General features: G+C 48.2%; 5 protein-coding genes across 5 annotated transcripts; 2 read left to right on the top strand and 3 right to left on the bottom strand.

The window, feature by feature from the left end:
- Positions 1 to 19: 19 nt before the first annotated feature.
- Positions 20 to 851, bottom strand: PtrM4_100430 (uncharacterized protein; the record flags this gene model as incomplete). The annotated part of the gene is made up of 2 exons (XM_066107397.1): positions 20 to 50; positions 76 to 851. 2 exons carry the CDS (start codon positions 849 to 851, stop codon positions 20 to 22), a joined length of 807 nt encoding a protein of 268 aa, XP_065961846.1.
- Positions 852 to 1,832: 981 nt separating this feature from the next.
- Positions 1,833 to 2,301, bottom strand: PtrM4_100420 (uncharacterized protein; the record flags this gene model as incomplete). Its single annotated transcript, XM_001942304.2, has 3 exons — positions 1,833 to 1,940; positions 1,999 to 2,175; positions 2,248 to 2,301. The coding sequence occupies 3 exons, from the start codon at positions 2,299 to 2,301 to the stop codon at positions 1,833 to 1,835; spliced, it is 339 nt and encodes a 112-aa protein (XP_001942339.2).
- A 638-nt stretch (positions 2,302 to 2,939) lies between these two features.
- Positions 2,940 to 5,618, top strand: PtrM4_100410 (Dimer-Tnp-hAT multi-domain protein; the record flags this gene model as incomplete). The annotated part of the gene is made up of 1 exon (XM_066107396.1): positions 2,940 to 5,618. One exon carries the CDS (start codon positions 2,940 to 2,942, stop codon positions 5,616 to 5,618), a length of 2,679 nt encoding a protein of 892 aa, XP_065961845.1.
- Positions 5,619 to 8,412: 2,794 nt separating this feature from the next.
- On the bottom strand, positions 8,413 to 9,334 carry PtrM4_100400 (Dimer-Tnp-hAT domain containing protein; the record flags this gene model as incomplete). Its single annotated transcript, XM_001942303.2, has 3 exons — positions 8,413 to 8,786; positions 8,839 to 9,178; positions 9,224 to 9,334. The coding sequence occupies 3 exons, from the start codon at positions 9,332 to 9,334 to the stop codon at positions 8,413 to 8,415; spliced, it is 825 nt and encodes a 274-aa protein (XP_001942338.1).
- A 510-nt stretch (positions 9,335 to 9,844) lies between these two features.
- On the top strand, positions 9,845 to 10,417 carry PtrM4_100390 (HHT1, Histones H3 and H4; the record flags this gene model as incomplete). The annotated part of the gene is made up of 3 exons (XM_001942302.2): positions 9,845 to 10,034; positions 10,083 to 10,265; positions 10,314 to 10,417. 3 exons carry the CDS (start codon positions 9,845 to 9,847, stop codon positions 10,415 to 10,417), a joined length of 477 nt encoding a protein of 158 aa, XP_001942337.1.
- Between the last annotated feature and the right edge of the window lie 3,632 nt (positions 10,418 to 14,049).

Raw genomic sequence — 14,049 nt, 5'->3', positions numbered from 1 at the left:
GATCTGCAATCGATAAGAATCAAGCCAGCTTGACTTGCTTGTTGACATCTCTGCTGCTTTGTATAGCGATCAAACACCTGCTCTAGCCAAGCTAGGCCTACGTCATTGTTTGACCAGCCTGTTAGAGATGATGAGACAAAGACCTCATGTTCTCCTGCCTTAATATCCTCCACCCAACTCGATCGTATGGCTCCATTTTTAGCTGCGTAGATAAGGGCTGGAGGCAGCGAGCTCCCATCGGCGCAGCAGCAGGCCAGGAGTGTCAGAAACTCGCGTGATCCATCCTGGAGAGATGCTCGAACCTCTTTCTTATCCCATTGACGCCTGCTAAATATCCTCTTACTCCTGCCTATCATACCAATAAGGAAGCCCTTTTCATCCATATTGTATATATCTCGAGCCTCTAGGTGGTATTCGGTGATCTTCTGGTGCAGCAGCTCGAAGTAGAGTCTATACTTTGACTCAGAATCAGCCAGGTGGCGCGTACGATCCATGGCGGTGGTCCACTTTGAGATAAGATAGATCTCGTGTCGGTTAATGAAGCGAGTAACCCAGCTCTCGCTGAGCTGCTGATGGGCTACTTCTGATGAGAAATTCCTGATCATCTCTCTTGTAGGAGGTAGGCCTTGCTTAGTGAGCTTAGTGATATATCGTACAAGCTCTAACTCTTGTTGTGGGCCGATAGCTTGCTGCTGAGCGTATCCATCGCTCCTAGGCCCTGTCACGCGCCTCCATCTTCGCCCTAGCGTTGAGCGGTTAACCCCCCATTTTTCAGCAACTTCTTTTAATGTGAATTTCTCTCCTGGATCGCGCGATTCTAAATCTGCAATCGCTTCATCAATCGGAGCCATAGTTGTGGAGTTATTGCGCGTCAAAGTTGTAGTATTGAGACACGCGTCGGTGTTCGGCGGGGCATGAGATGAATCCGGGCATGAGGTGCACGGACACGTTATAGCTGCAGCAATAGAAGCACTATTAATTTGATGCGCATTAATAGAAGAGATAGCAAGCTGTATATCTGCTTCATTTGAAGCTAATTGAGGCGCGCTGCGTAGAGCCATTGTATGTTAAGATAGGAGAGGTGTAGAAAGTTGGTTAGGTGGCGGCTCGCTTGTACTGGCGGCTCGCTTATAAAACATGTTAGCTAGTAGTAGTCTTCCTTTTTATATACCTATTGTTGGTAGGTCTATAGCACTAGTGCTGAAAGGAAATAACGTAACTAGGAATGCATTCTGTTCGGTGATTGTGATGAAGGTGGAGAAAAACGTGCGTGAACTTGTTGTATTGGAGCTACGGGAGAAGGGAGAATATCTATGGTGCACGCACGGAGCAGCTGACTAATCAGTGCCTGGCCAATCAGAGCACGGGAAGCCTGATTCACCGTGAATACTAGTGAAGGCTCTCACCGCGTCTCGACAGATTGTGTGATGGGCTAGAGCCCAGTTGGTGAATCCTCGATGATATCTCGGTCCGAACGACGCTTAGACCATCCGCACAGTTCATAGGCAGAAGGTTATTCCGAGCCGCTCTCCGAATAACCTTCAGCACGAGATAGCTTATAGTTCTCTTCTCCATCGAATACAACTCCAGTATACCTGTGCGATTGCTCCCTGAGCGTAGCCCCTTACATAGTTACGCATTAGATTCTTGGCTTAGCAACTATACGCCTTCTTTAATGTAACGGGGTGAGGAGAGGAGGACTGCGTTGCATTGTGTCACGGTTTGGTGATGGGACGATGCCTATCTGAGACTAGCGCTGTTTATGGTCACTCACCTACATAAACTTTCCATAGCTTCTACAATAGAACCTCAGTCAATCCTCAACTTCTTTCCTATTTGCCCGGTATACCCACGTCAGCAGAGAAACACAAAGCTCCCCAGAGTCTTCTATTTCCGGATGACCTGCAGCAAGCAGAGAAGGCTAATTGAGCCTCAAGTTCCTGAATTAGGTTAGCCTTGCCAAGGTTAAGTTTTTTTATTGAGAGACAGGCAACATACCGTATTTTGAGTGACCACAGGGCCACTATAGAGGCATTGTTTCCCAATACCATCCCACCTTGCCAGAGTGTCTTCACGGGGGGTCTTTGGGAAAGTGACTCCTCCATTACGTTCGCAACATCCTGCAGTTTGATCATGTCTAATTGATTCTTCTCCTGCGCAGTGGCAAGCATTCCACTATACGTTATGTGTTAGTGTTGTGATTGTGCTTTATAGTATCGGCCTAAGGGCGTTATTTATAACACTTACGGCGGAAACTGCAGGAGCAAGCAGGATAAAAGCTAAGGGGAGATAATTCCTCATTGTCTGAACGAAGTACGGTGTAGTCAAGGTTGTCAGTAATCAATATCTCATCAATATTGTTGTTTGATTTGTTTGATTCGGAGCCAACCAACTAACCAACAGTTAGCCACTGTATTTCTGTCAATCAATCAACCAATCTTGAGAACAAAATGTTGATAGGATTGGTGTTGTTTGATAGTAAGCGAGGGAGGGGGATACCTAGGTGAGCAGACTCCGCAACAATCAATCGGATCGGCATGATTGATTCCTATCTAGGTTAAAGGCTGCCTAATGAAGTAATTCTTTAACCTATATAGGAATCAATCATGTCAATCGATTGATTGTTGCGGAGTCTGTAGGTGAGGCCTCTGGGATAGCTGCTCAACGACGAATTCTTAGTGTTGGATCTTGCTTACTAAGCCTACTCGCGTGTAAGTTATATGACCTAGGTTCCATCCCATCTCTCACTCACTCCAGGCTAGTACGTACGAGGCTTAGCGCCCACAACGCTAGCTGGCAGAGACATAGATCTCAATTCCTGTAGCACAATACACAACACGATTCACACATGTTCTATTCCTAGTGCTACTGACATCAGGCTTATAACATTTAACAACACCTTACTTTCTCGCGGCTCCGGCTTACTTTTAGCCTTATCCATGCCCTCTATACCAGCAAAACGCAAGCCCGAGGCTGCCGAAGAAGCTGATACTCCCTTCAAGCGAGCACAACGTACGCGCAAACCTACGCTCAAAGCGCTGTTGGGTGACGGCAGCCAGCCAACCCAGCCGATAGAGCTGCCAGAAAGTACGCCGGATCCGCCTACAGAGCCGCCTACACAAGTTATCGAGCCGCCCACACGGGCTATTGAACCGCCATGTAAGCCTGTACAACAACCCGAGGAGCGCCCTCGGCGGGCATCACCACTGCCTATTTTGGCTGCCTCACAAGCCTCTCGGCTCACTGATGAGCCAGCCTGGGAGTCGCAGTTAATGTTTGATAAGCCAGAGGACTCTATTGTACAGCCTTTAGCTTTCTCTAGCGCTGCCACTGAGGCTTCGGTGGAGGAGGATAGCGCTGTGAGCGTCGATTTTCGCGACTTTGAGGGCGTCGATTGGTCGCGATTAAAGGGGTTTGTCGCGCCGCTGAGCACTCCACGAGGCAAGGCAAGCTGGATTTTTCAACACGGCTGGCGTGTCTGGAAGGAGGGTACTCACCACCCAGATGAGTTGTACTTTGTGTGCAAGTACTGTCATATTCATAAGCTACCTAATGGTGTACACCGAGTAACGAAGTCAACCACTGCCGCCAACGGGCACCTCCAGCTTGATAAACCTGGTCATCGGCTCAGCAAAGATGGTCCAATCCTAAGCAAACCTCTCCGCAAACATGGACAACAATCACTTCGTCAGGCAGCTCTAAGCGGTGTCAAATTTAGTCTAGAGGCGTACAAGACTATAGGAAACTTCGACGTACAAGAATTTCGGCAGGCAGCTGCGCTCTGGCTGGTCGACAACAACAGACCACTCCGCGAGTTTGAGACGCCGGCTTTTCGCAAGATGATCAGGCTTGCTAATCCTGAGGCAGAGGCGGCGTTATGGAGGTCTCATAACAGCGTGTCAGCGTTCGTGATGAGGTTGTACAGTTGGCTACGGCCTCAGGTGGTGCGCGCGTTGGCTGAAGCCGAGAGCAAGGTACATATAAGCTTCGATGGGTGGACGACAAAAGGCGGCAAACGTGGCTTCTTTTCTGTAGTTGCTCACTACGCCAACAGTAAGGGCGCGATAGTTGACCTACCCATCGCGCTGCCGCAGCTGGTGGGTGCCCACACTGGTGAGGCGATAGCTGACGCTGTAACCAAAATCCTGCAATCCTTCAGCATTAATCGCAGCAAACTCGGCTACTTTGTGCTCGATAACGCTTACAATAACGACACCGCTGTTAACAAACTCGCCTCGATGTACCACTTTTCTGCCTCCGATCGCCGCCTCCGCTGCGCTTGCCACATACTTAACCTTGTTGGCCAAACGATTATGTTCGGGAGGGATGCTGACGCGTATAACAACGCCCTGGAGAACACAAAGATGGAGGATTTTTACATGAAGGAGTGGCGGAAAGAAGGACCGCTTGGCGTGTATCTTGATATTATCAACTACATCAACACGCCGAAGCAGTGGAGTATTTTTGAAGATTGCCAACGCGAGGCAGTTAACAGCATGCCCACAGGCGCCAGCGGCGGCACTCGCGAGCCAATTAAGCCGTGTGTTACACGTTGGAACAGCTATTACGACTGCTTTAAGCGCGGAGTTCAGCTCCAACAAGCTATCAACGCATACGCCACGTACCACATTCGCGAGACTGAACAGGCTGACGAACAGGCAGCTATTAGAGGAAACAAGCTGCCTGATGTGCCGCGGTGGATGAGGTCAGACGGCCTTACGGCGGCTGACTGGGCGGTGATTACTGAGTACATGGCGATACTGCAGCCGCTCAAGTTTGCTACAGATCGCCTCCAAGGCCGCGGCAAGTGTGGCCGTTTTGGCGCACTCTACGAGGTCATCCCAGTATTTGAGAGTGTGATAACTGAGCTGGATGCACGCCTTCGGCCATACGAATCGGTCAACCACGAGCCATCTGAGGCGCCCGAAGATCACATCCCGATCAACCTGCGAGCCGCGAGGCGAAAAGCGAGCAATTACTTTACTAAGATCCTCCAAAGTCCCATTTACTACGCAGCTACGGCACTACATCCACGATATAAAACATACTCTAAGCCCTTCTGGCGCGACAAACCTACACAATTGAGCACCGCGCACGCGAAGTTTCTGCGGGTTTGGGCTGCCTACAAGCCTGCCGCTGCTGCCACAACACCAACCCCTGCGCCAAAACCTACCATGAGCAGCTTTGACGACGCTATCGACGCTATACTAGATGAGGACGGCGAGCATACATTGGAGGTGGAGGATGAGTACGATAGCTGGTTAAAAGAGCCTATGTGGACGTCTGATCAACACAAGGAGGGTCCAACAGCTGTACAGTACTGGTTATCGTTGAAGCCGAAGTATCCACATCTTTCACGATTGGCGATCGACGTGTTGACTATACCCGCCTCCAGCTCTGATTGTGAGCGCGTTTTTGCGGGAACTGGCGATATAATTGAGCCACAAAGGCGGAAAATTGGCGCGCAGTTACTGGCTGCTTTGGTGTGCTTGCAACGGTGGACTCGTGCAGGTTTTACAACACCAAGCACGACAACAGCAGCAAAGCATACTGATGAGGAGCTCACGGAAGAGTTTGCGATAGGAACGTGGGAAGAGCCGCCTGCAGAATTGTCATAGAAACGTCCCTTCAGAACCTTAAGTCTATCAATATTCAATCAATCAACCAACCAAAAATTGGCTCTTCAGTCTCATCAACTCAAACAAACAAACTGTAGCCCTAAGAAATGAGCCAGTCAATCAACATCTACGCCTCAAATGTTGGTTGTTTTGTTTGTTGACTTCTCTGGGTGTAGTATATAATTGATGTGGTAGGGTAACTGCTGTTGCGGTCCTTGATATTGCAAAGGGTTGTCCTGCTCATATTTATACCTAAGGACCCGGCATAATTATTATGTATTACTTAGATTAGCAAACGGGTAGATCAAGTAATCCGGATAAAGGCGGATGTTTCGGCTGAAATACCCTCTGCAATAGGGTAAGGTTGGGGTTAGACACGATTATTCCTATTCTTAGCATGACTAAGCAGCTAACTTACACCAGTAGGTGGAGCGACTAAAAGCAGTCCACAGGGTAATGATATTCCAAATCTATATATACTTTGAGAAAAAATGGTAATTAATGCGAGAAGATCATGTCTTACAGGGCTTGAAGGAACACGTTGTCCTAGCGACCGGCATAATATTAAAAACGATGCCGCTAACTAGGATGAGCAGATCGACATTCCGAGGTTACACACGTGGCTTGAAACACTAAAAAGAGCAGCAGAGTATTGTCCCACACAAAGAGACCCTAGCCAAGGCACGTAAGCCTGCTTTGCATACATAGACAGCCAGCTGCTGCTCATTGCACTAAGCTCCTCGGCTTCGAGATGAAGAACTGGGCTCAGGATTGCTTTTTCTCCAACGTTGTGGCGAGCGGGGTTGCCAAGCAGCTTATCTCACGTCATCCCTAGGATTGTTGTTGGTTGGGATAGATCTTCATAACATGCTCTCGAGCGCTGTCAAGCGGTGAGACCGCGGGAACTAGGGCTACAGGGAGGGGGTGTTTAGCTTATAGCATTACCTGTCGGATCGTGAGTATCGGTCGGTAAGTCGGCTGCTCACCGCTGCGGCGCTGCCTAACAGCCGACTCGATCCTACTTTGGCTCTACTCGTCTCAGATTAGATATACCTCTGTAGCATCCCCACGTAGCGAGGGAGAATAAGAATACCAATACTAGTTACTAGAAGAACCTCGTTGTTGTTATTCACCCGTACGATCGTACAAGGCCTACCAACATTACCTACTGTGCTGAAGCAAAGATTGTTATGTCGAAACTCAGCTTTCACGAGAGACACTCCAGTGGATACATCCTAACAGGTTGAACCAGCTTCCTCATTTATTGCGTACTCAAAGAGCTCTTGGCCTCTCTAGCAATATCCCGCATTTACTGCGTTATAATTAGTCTGACCTCTAGGCCGCAGAGATGTCAACAATCAGTTCAAGCCGGCTTGATTGTTATCTGTTGCAGTACAATGCAGTCAATTAAAGTGTAACCGCGCGAGGCAGTCATCAGAGTATATTGTGTTCTGTTGTTGTTGATGAAGGTGGAGAAACGTGCGTGAACTTGTTGTATTGGAGCTACGGGAGAAGGGAGAATATCTATGGTGCGCGCACGGAGCAGCTGACTAATCAGTGCCTGGCCAATCAGAGCACGGGAAGCCTGATTCACCGTGAATACTAGTGAAGGCTCTCACCGCGTCTCAACAGTAATTACTGTATAGTATTGTAACTTCTAGACCCACATTGCACAACAAAATCCGAGCAAGCATCTCTTAAGCGCCGCGTGTACTGTTGTCAGATATTCACTCTCATCTGGAATACTGATGAAATAGGTAATGATGGTGATGATATTGATGATTTATTGTGTTGTGGTTCTGTCTACGGTTGTGGGCACACCTAGGGGGTGCCAAGCCTTCCTGTGTTCTGATTGGCTCTTACAGATGCCGGGTCGCACTAGTCAGACCCGGCGTCTGTACGCTCTCATCTTCAACAGTGCTATTATCTGACAACTGTACACAAGCTGAGACGCCTTTGCGACGAGCTCTTGCGCAAGGCTGTGAGCCGTACGCGGACGTACACGCAGATGGGTCGCTGTACTAGAGTTCTCACGCGGTGGGTCCTGTCTTACAAGAATGTCCGGGTGCGTCAGGTGTCAGAGCACGGACGGCCGCGCAGGTGCGTTTTCTGGCGAGCATTAGTCGGGCAGTGGCGATGCATAGCAAGAAGCTACCTTATCTAGAGACAGCATTCTCCTCTTCAGCTATATTTACATAACATCGCCTCCTACGCTACGGGGGCGCGTTGGCCACCCTCCCTGTTACCTAATAGTTAAATAGCTAACCTTATCTTGCTGTTATCTAGAACATTTGTTATTATTATAGCAAATTCATAGAAGACGAAACAGCAATCTTCTTATTCGTAAAACTAACGAACACAGTTAATACACTTCTAACTACAATCTGCACTATAATCTACACTTTATAGCTCTCTTGTTCACGATGTTATAAACATTTATAGGTCTTCCTATCCTACAACTACGCTGTCTAGAATGCGATAGAGGAAGACGTATTCGTGCTTCGAGTTGTTCCATATACGCTGGCAAATGGGTTGGGTATACCCAGTCTTGGGTTGGGGTTGGGTTGGGGTCGCACAGACCATGGGTTAGGGTTGGGTTGGGGTCGCACAGACCATGGGTTAGGGCTGGGCTGGGGTCGCACAGACCAAGTGGTAGGGTTGGGCTTGGGTTGGGTTGGGTTGGGTTGGGGTTGGGTTATATTTTTTGGGTACTTTAACGGAACAACACTTAATTAAGATAATGTGTACACGTTGATGATATATTAGATACATAAAACGAGATATATTAACACAGCTAATTATCACGGTAGCGCTGAGGACGCTGGCGCTTTCGAGGTGGCAATTGACGCTCCTCCTGGACCTCTTCCTCCGACTCTTCTTCTGTAGTCTGGTTCTCCTCATCTATATCGAAGGTATGCTCTAACGAGGCTGGAAGCTCAAAAAGATCATTAACCTCGTCAATTGGCTCTCCATCCTCCCCTAATTGAGCAACTAGGTAGTCTAGACCCTGTTCTTCCTCTTGAGATATTGTATCCTTAAGAACCATTATCTGCTGTATTGTCCGGGCAGATAGTCGGTGCCTCCGACTACCAATAACATCCTTAGCAACATTGAAAACTCTTTCAACCCCAACCTGAGCAATTGGTATTGCTAGTATATCCTTCGCCACTTGGGATAGTCTATTAGCAGATGTCTATGATAAACAGCTGTGATAACTTACCAGACTTTTTCTGGGTAAACCGCTTCTCTGAAAGTATATCCCACTCTTTCTCTAGCAGCTTAGCCTGTCTAGCACTATTTGCTAATTTATACTTAGGCTGTTGCAAAAGCGATTTCTTCAGTTGGTACTTCGCGGAGCGGTCGGCTGTTCTAACGCTTTCAAGTACCTTCTCCTCTTTATCGAAAAGAGCTTTGCGTTCACGTTGAGCAATAGCACGGGCGCTACCACTCAGAGAGCCAGTATAGGGGACGCTCAAATTGATAGGTCGGCCTTTTCGTGAACCCCCACTACCTCTTTGATCTAAGATACCGTCAATCTCGTCAGCTTCACACGCAAATCCCTGCTTATATTAGCATAAGCTGTGATAAATGGCTGTGATTATTACATCGGTAAGCTGCTCCCACTCATCTTGTTCGAACCCAGGCGGAGGTTCAAGTTTGATGGCTGGAACTAGGCCTTCAGGTACGTCGCCGACTTGCTCTTTCGCGACAGGCATGGCGGGGACTGTGATAATGCGCTGTTGTAAATGGGGTGTTTTCAATGTAGTAAAGAGAGTTATTAGGTGTTGGGAGTTACTGGGCGTCAGGGGCTGGAGAAATGGGTAGACAGCATTATGCTCACCTAGAAATGGTCCGTGCGCTGCTGCCTGCGCTAGCGCGAAAACGCGGAAATTACCCAAAATGATCAACACATCGATGATTCCTTCATTTTTGGGCTGTACGCATGCGCGAGCTCGGCGTTTATCACAGCAGTTTAACACGTTTGTATGATATGCTCGCTACTGATTTTGCAACAGAAATGGTTGTATGCGATCGTGAAACAGCAAATTACGTCATGCAGTCCGTGCGCTGCTGCCTTTACTAGTGCGGAAATCGGGAAATTGCCGTCGCCCAAACTTTCCAGCTACCTAACTCTTTCAGCCTACTACTTTCTTAATTGTCGACCACATTTATCACAGTAATTAATCACATACGTCGCCTACGTTCATCATCTACTCTACTACGCAATGGCAAGGACAAAACCACGGCCTAAGGTCACCGGTAAAGCCGGCCGGGGTGGTCCTGATGGCAAGACAGTTACTGGCGGCAAGCCGGCTCAGAAGGCCCTTGCTAGTAAGGCTAGACGTCAAGTAGCAGGAAAGTCTACGCGAAAGGCACCTGTAGCTGTTAAGAAGAAGCGCAAGTTTAAGGCCGGCAGTAGGTTATCACAGTCGTTTATCACAGCTATTTTCTAATTTAGCTTAGCTGTCGCATTACGGGAAATCAAGAGATACCAGAGAGGTTTTGAACTACTCTTGCGAAAACTCCCCTTTTCCCGCGTAGTGCGCGAATTTGCACAGGTGCACAAGGCCGATATCCGCTTTCAACGATCTGCAATCGAAGCTCTTCAGGAAGCTACAGAAGCTTTCTTAGTTGGTTATTTTGAGGGTATAGTCTATCTACCCTATACTATTTTTCATTTAATAACTTTTATAGACTGCAACATCAATGCTATTCACGCAAAGAGGGTTACTATTCAAGAGAAGGATTCTCAATTGGCTAGGCGCTACTTTGCGCGCGAGTTACTAGCTTTTCTCTAGATTATAAGATATATCTAGATACACGTGCTTAAATGCTAGCTGGCGAAGCCTCTGTATATTATAAATGAAACTAGTTAATGCTACACTGTGTTAATCTACTGTGATACTATATAAACTTTTCTTTTATTGAAATCTATATTATACATCTTGCAATTTTTTTACTATAACCCAACCCTAACCCATGGTCCGTGCGACCCCAACCCAACCCCAACCCAACCCTAAGCTTGGCGCTGACAAATGGGTTGGGGTTGGGTTGGGGTCGCAAAATTTCTAACCCAACCCCAACCACACCCCGACCCATTTGCCAGCGTAGTTCCATACATCGAAGGGAATATAATAGCCTAGGTTCTTAGCAAGAAGTCGGATGTTACGATACTCTGTGCGCTCGTTTCTAGCATCTATATTAATCTTGTAGATCTTCACGTCCCTCTTTCCTGCAGTCACTCGCCGTTCTACTTCTCCCTACGCTACCTCCTTGTCACAATACGTTGAAATGAATAGCGTAGGATATCTATTGCTCTAATCGAGATGTTGCGCAATCTAGTCTAGCAAAGCAGCTCCCTTCTTTCTAAAATTAACCAAGGTATCTCTGTACTCTGCAATTATACCCTGTCTATCGATGTAGCGGGCGCAAGAATGTTCGTCTTCGACTCGATAGAATATATGTGGACCCATCGTACCTCCTAGGAATCTCGTGGTGTAGCGCGGGTATTAGATAGGGAAGAGACGCGATGCGTGTGTAGCGTGACTTAGCGCAAGTGTTAGATTGTAGACAACGACGCGACGCGTGTCTAGCGTTGTTGTAGAATTAGAAGCTTATCGTGTAGTGCGCCGGTTAAGGGTAACAGCGACGCGACTAATAAGTCATAAACTTAGTCGCACCTCGGTATCCTAAAGGTTTTCCGAGCTTACTAAAGCTTAATTATTAGGCACTTACCAATAATAGTTCAACTACTTAAAGAGTCCTACTCGCGCCCGCATCGCTGCCTTTACATTAGCGCTTACTTTTTCTCCCTCGCGCATAATTCTCTTATCCCGTTTAGATTAGCGCTTACTTTACAGCCCTACGCAAACAGGAGTTAATATACCGGATTCAGGACCACTTTACAGTGGACGGTGCCGTTAAGATTACCGTTTACAGGAAAATTAAGGGTTTTTGTGCCAGTCGCGAGGGAGATAATAGCGCTTCCCGTTCGCTCAGCGGTACTCAAACGGTGTACCGGCGGATTAGTAGTTAGGTGGGTGACCACTAGCGAATCCCCGCTGTTGTATGTTTTCGCTTTTTGCTTTTTTTGAACAGTCTGAGTGAGTTCTAACTATTGATGCGCTTCATAGTTGTACTAAAAAATGTAGAAATTTTCACTCCTGTCATCCCAGGCAAGTCCGCTACGATTCCCAACACGTAGGCTCCAGCCACCTCCGTACAAGTCCAACCCGCATGCTCCGGCGCCTCCATACAAGTCCAACCCAGCAGGTTCCGGTGCCACTACAAGTTCAACCCGCAGGTCCCAGCCATCCCCGTACAAGCCCAATCCGCATGCTCCGGCGTCTCCATACGCATGGGAGATGCATGGCATGAGAAGTGGATGGAGTAGGATGCAGTAGCCTCAAGAAAGTGAATTGGGGGGTCCATAAATTTGATGGATTGAGGAAATAGGGAGGGTGAAGGATTTCTACATCGCAGAGTGACAAGTGTGAGAACGGGAGGGAAGCGAGGAAAGAAAGGTCCATGGAGCGCGAGGAGGTTGGAGAAGCCAACGTGTCGTCCGCGCATCAGCTGGAGGCCACGATATAGATAAATCTGATTGACACGAGGGTCTTTGATGACTTTGCATTGCTGTTGGCTTGTGTCTGATGGTACAATTCAACTCCATGTGAGAATATGTCGTCCGCATCTTCGCTCGTCCAACAAGGCTACACATCGTCCATCACGAGGAGCTCCACACCATGCTTACTTACATGGTATTCCTCTCGACATCCACTATCAACACGCGGATAACGCTGCTACTACAACCGCAAAGAGGCTGCAGCGCACCTCCGGCCAGGCTAAGAGTTGGACGACGCTCGTTCAGGCCAAGAAATCGTAATTGTACGACGTCGTCATTCTGGAGTTGAAGACATCTGCGAAGGCGCACAGCAACCAGATTCATCGCATTACAGAAGGGCCTCCAGAGTCGTCGCAATTAGAGTCATCGCATTATGTGGCGGTTATGAGGAGAAGCGGATCACGTGTGCCACGTGATGGTGATACGTGATGTAAATAGATCCTGCTGCTGCCTTCGAAACATGTGAGCACAACAACAGAGAACACACACAATATACTCTGGTTACTGCCTCGCGCGGTTACACTTTAATTTATTGTATTCACTGCAATACATTACAATAAGACCCCCAGAGCCATCCCATAATCAGATATTCAGCAAGTCATCAGCAATTCAGCGTCACCAAACTTCCTCTAGGGTCATTCTTATCAATCAATTTACAACTCAATGTTGCGACTATAAGCTTCACAGCTTGCGCGCTCACAACAGCACAGCTCGTCCAGGTCAACCTACATCCAAGCCGCCTAGCTTTCTGAAACAAGGCGCACATGCACCAACGTCCCAATCGCAAGGTATTCAGTCTCCGCTTGCACAGCACAGATTTGGACTTCAAGCAAACATGAACCGTCGGCCTCTGAGCTCCAGCCGATACCTCATGGCTCATCGAGTCTACTTCAACGCGCCGTCAAAATCATCAAGGATGAGGCACCCAAAGCTACCACCTGGTAGCGGCATTTGGTGTTTGATACAACGACAAAAACTAACACGACACACTCTACCAACAACGATCACGGTAATGAAGCCACTCTGGCGTAGAGCTCAGTCATATCACGGCAGTCGCGACTACCCTATCACTATGTAGAAGCGTGGACTCGCCCATGACACACCTTCCACACAAGCAAATCAGACAGTTCAACAGAACTCTAAAGCACCAAAGACTTGGACCTGGTCAAGCATACGTTACTCTGCAGCTACCATGACAACCAAAGGACACCTCTGCACCTACATTCGTACCCTTGCACGCACATAGCTGATACGTAACGCACCCAGTAGTTGTCCGGCGACCCCGTAGCAAATGCGATACCCCGGACGGGACTCCGTAGGCTACTCCATCACTCAACATGGCGACGTACATACCTACCGTACGGATCGCTTGATCTCCACCTACCAGTCCGAAAGAATGCTCCGAATACTCTCGCATGCGCCATTTGACTTCGACTGTTCCGTATGAATCCACTGAAATGAACAACAGGCGAGAAATCTCGGGAAGAGCACCCGGGTGTCATGAAATAGTTGACATACTAGTGTAAAAAGGTCACTATAGTTGTCAGACACGAACATTAGGCCCATACCCACACTGTCAAGTATTCTATGACACCCAGGGGCGACCGGACATTAACACATTCCGCCAGTTGGAGGTTGAATGTATTGCTACAATCAGAAAAGAGGCAAAGAGTCCGATACCGCAGCATGACAACCCGTACCTGCAGACCCACCCCTCCCCCAGCACCCGTCCGCCCCGTCCCTCCCTATTCCCGGATCGTGGAGATGCCGCTGCAAGAGCGGCTCGGGATCCTCAAAATAATTCAC

Source organism: Pyrenophora tritici-repentis, chromosome 5, assembly GCF_003171515.1.
Source record: "Pyrenophora tritici-repentis strain M4 chromosome 5, whole genome shotgun sequence".
NCBI classification, from domain to species: domain Eukaryota; kingdom Fungi; phylum Ascomycota; class Dothideomycetes; order Pleosporales; family Pleosporaceae; genus Pyrenophora; species Pyrenophora tritici-repentis.
Note: the sequence above shows the minus strand (reverse complement) of the source record. Positions and strands in the feature narration are given on the sequence as shown.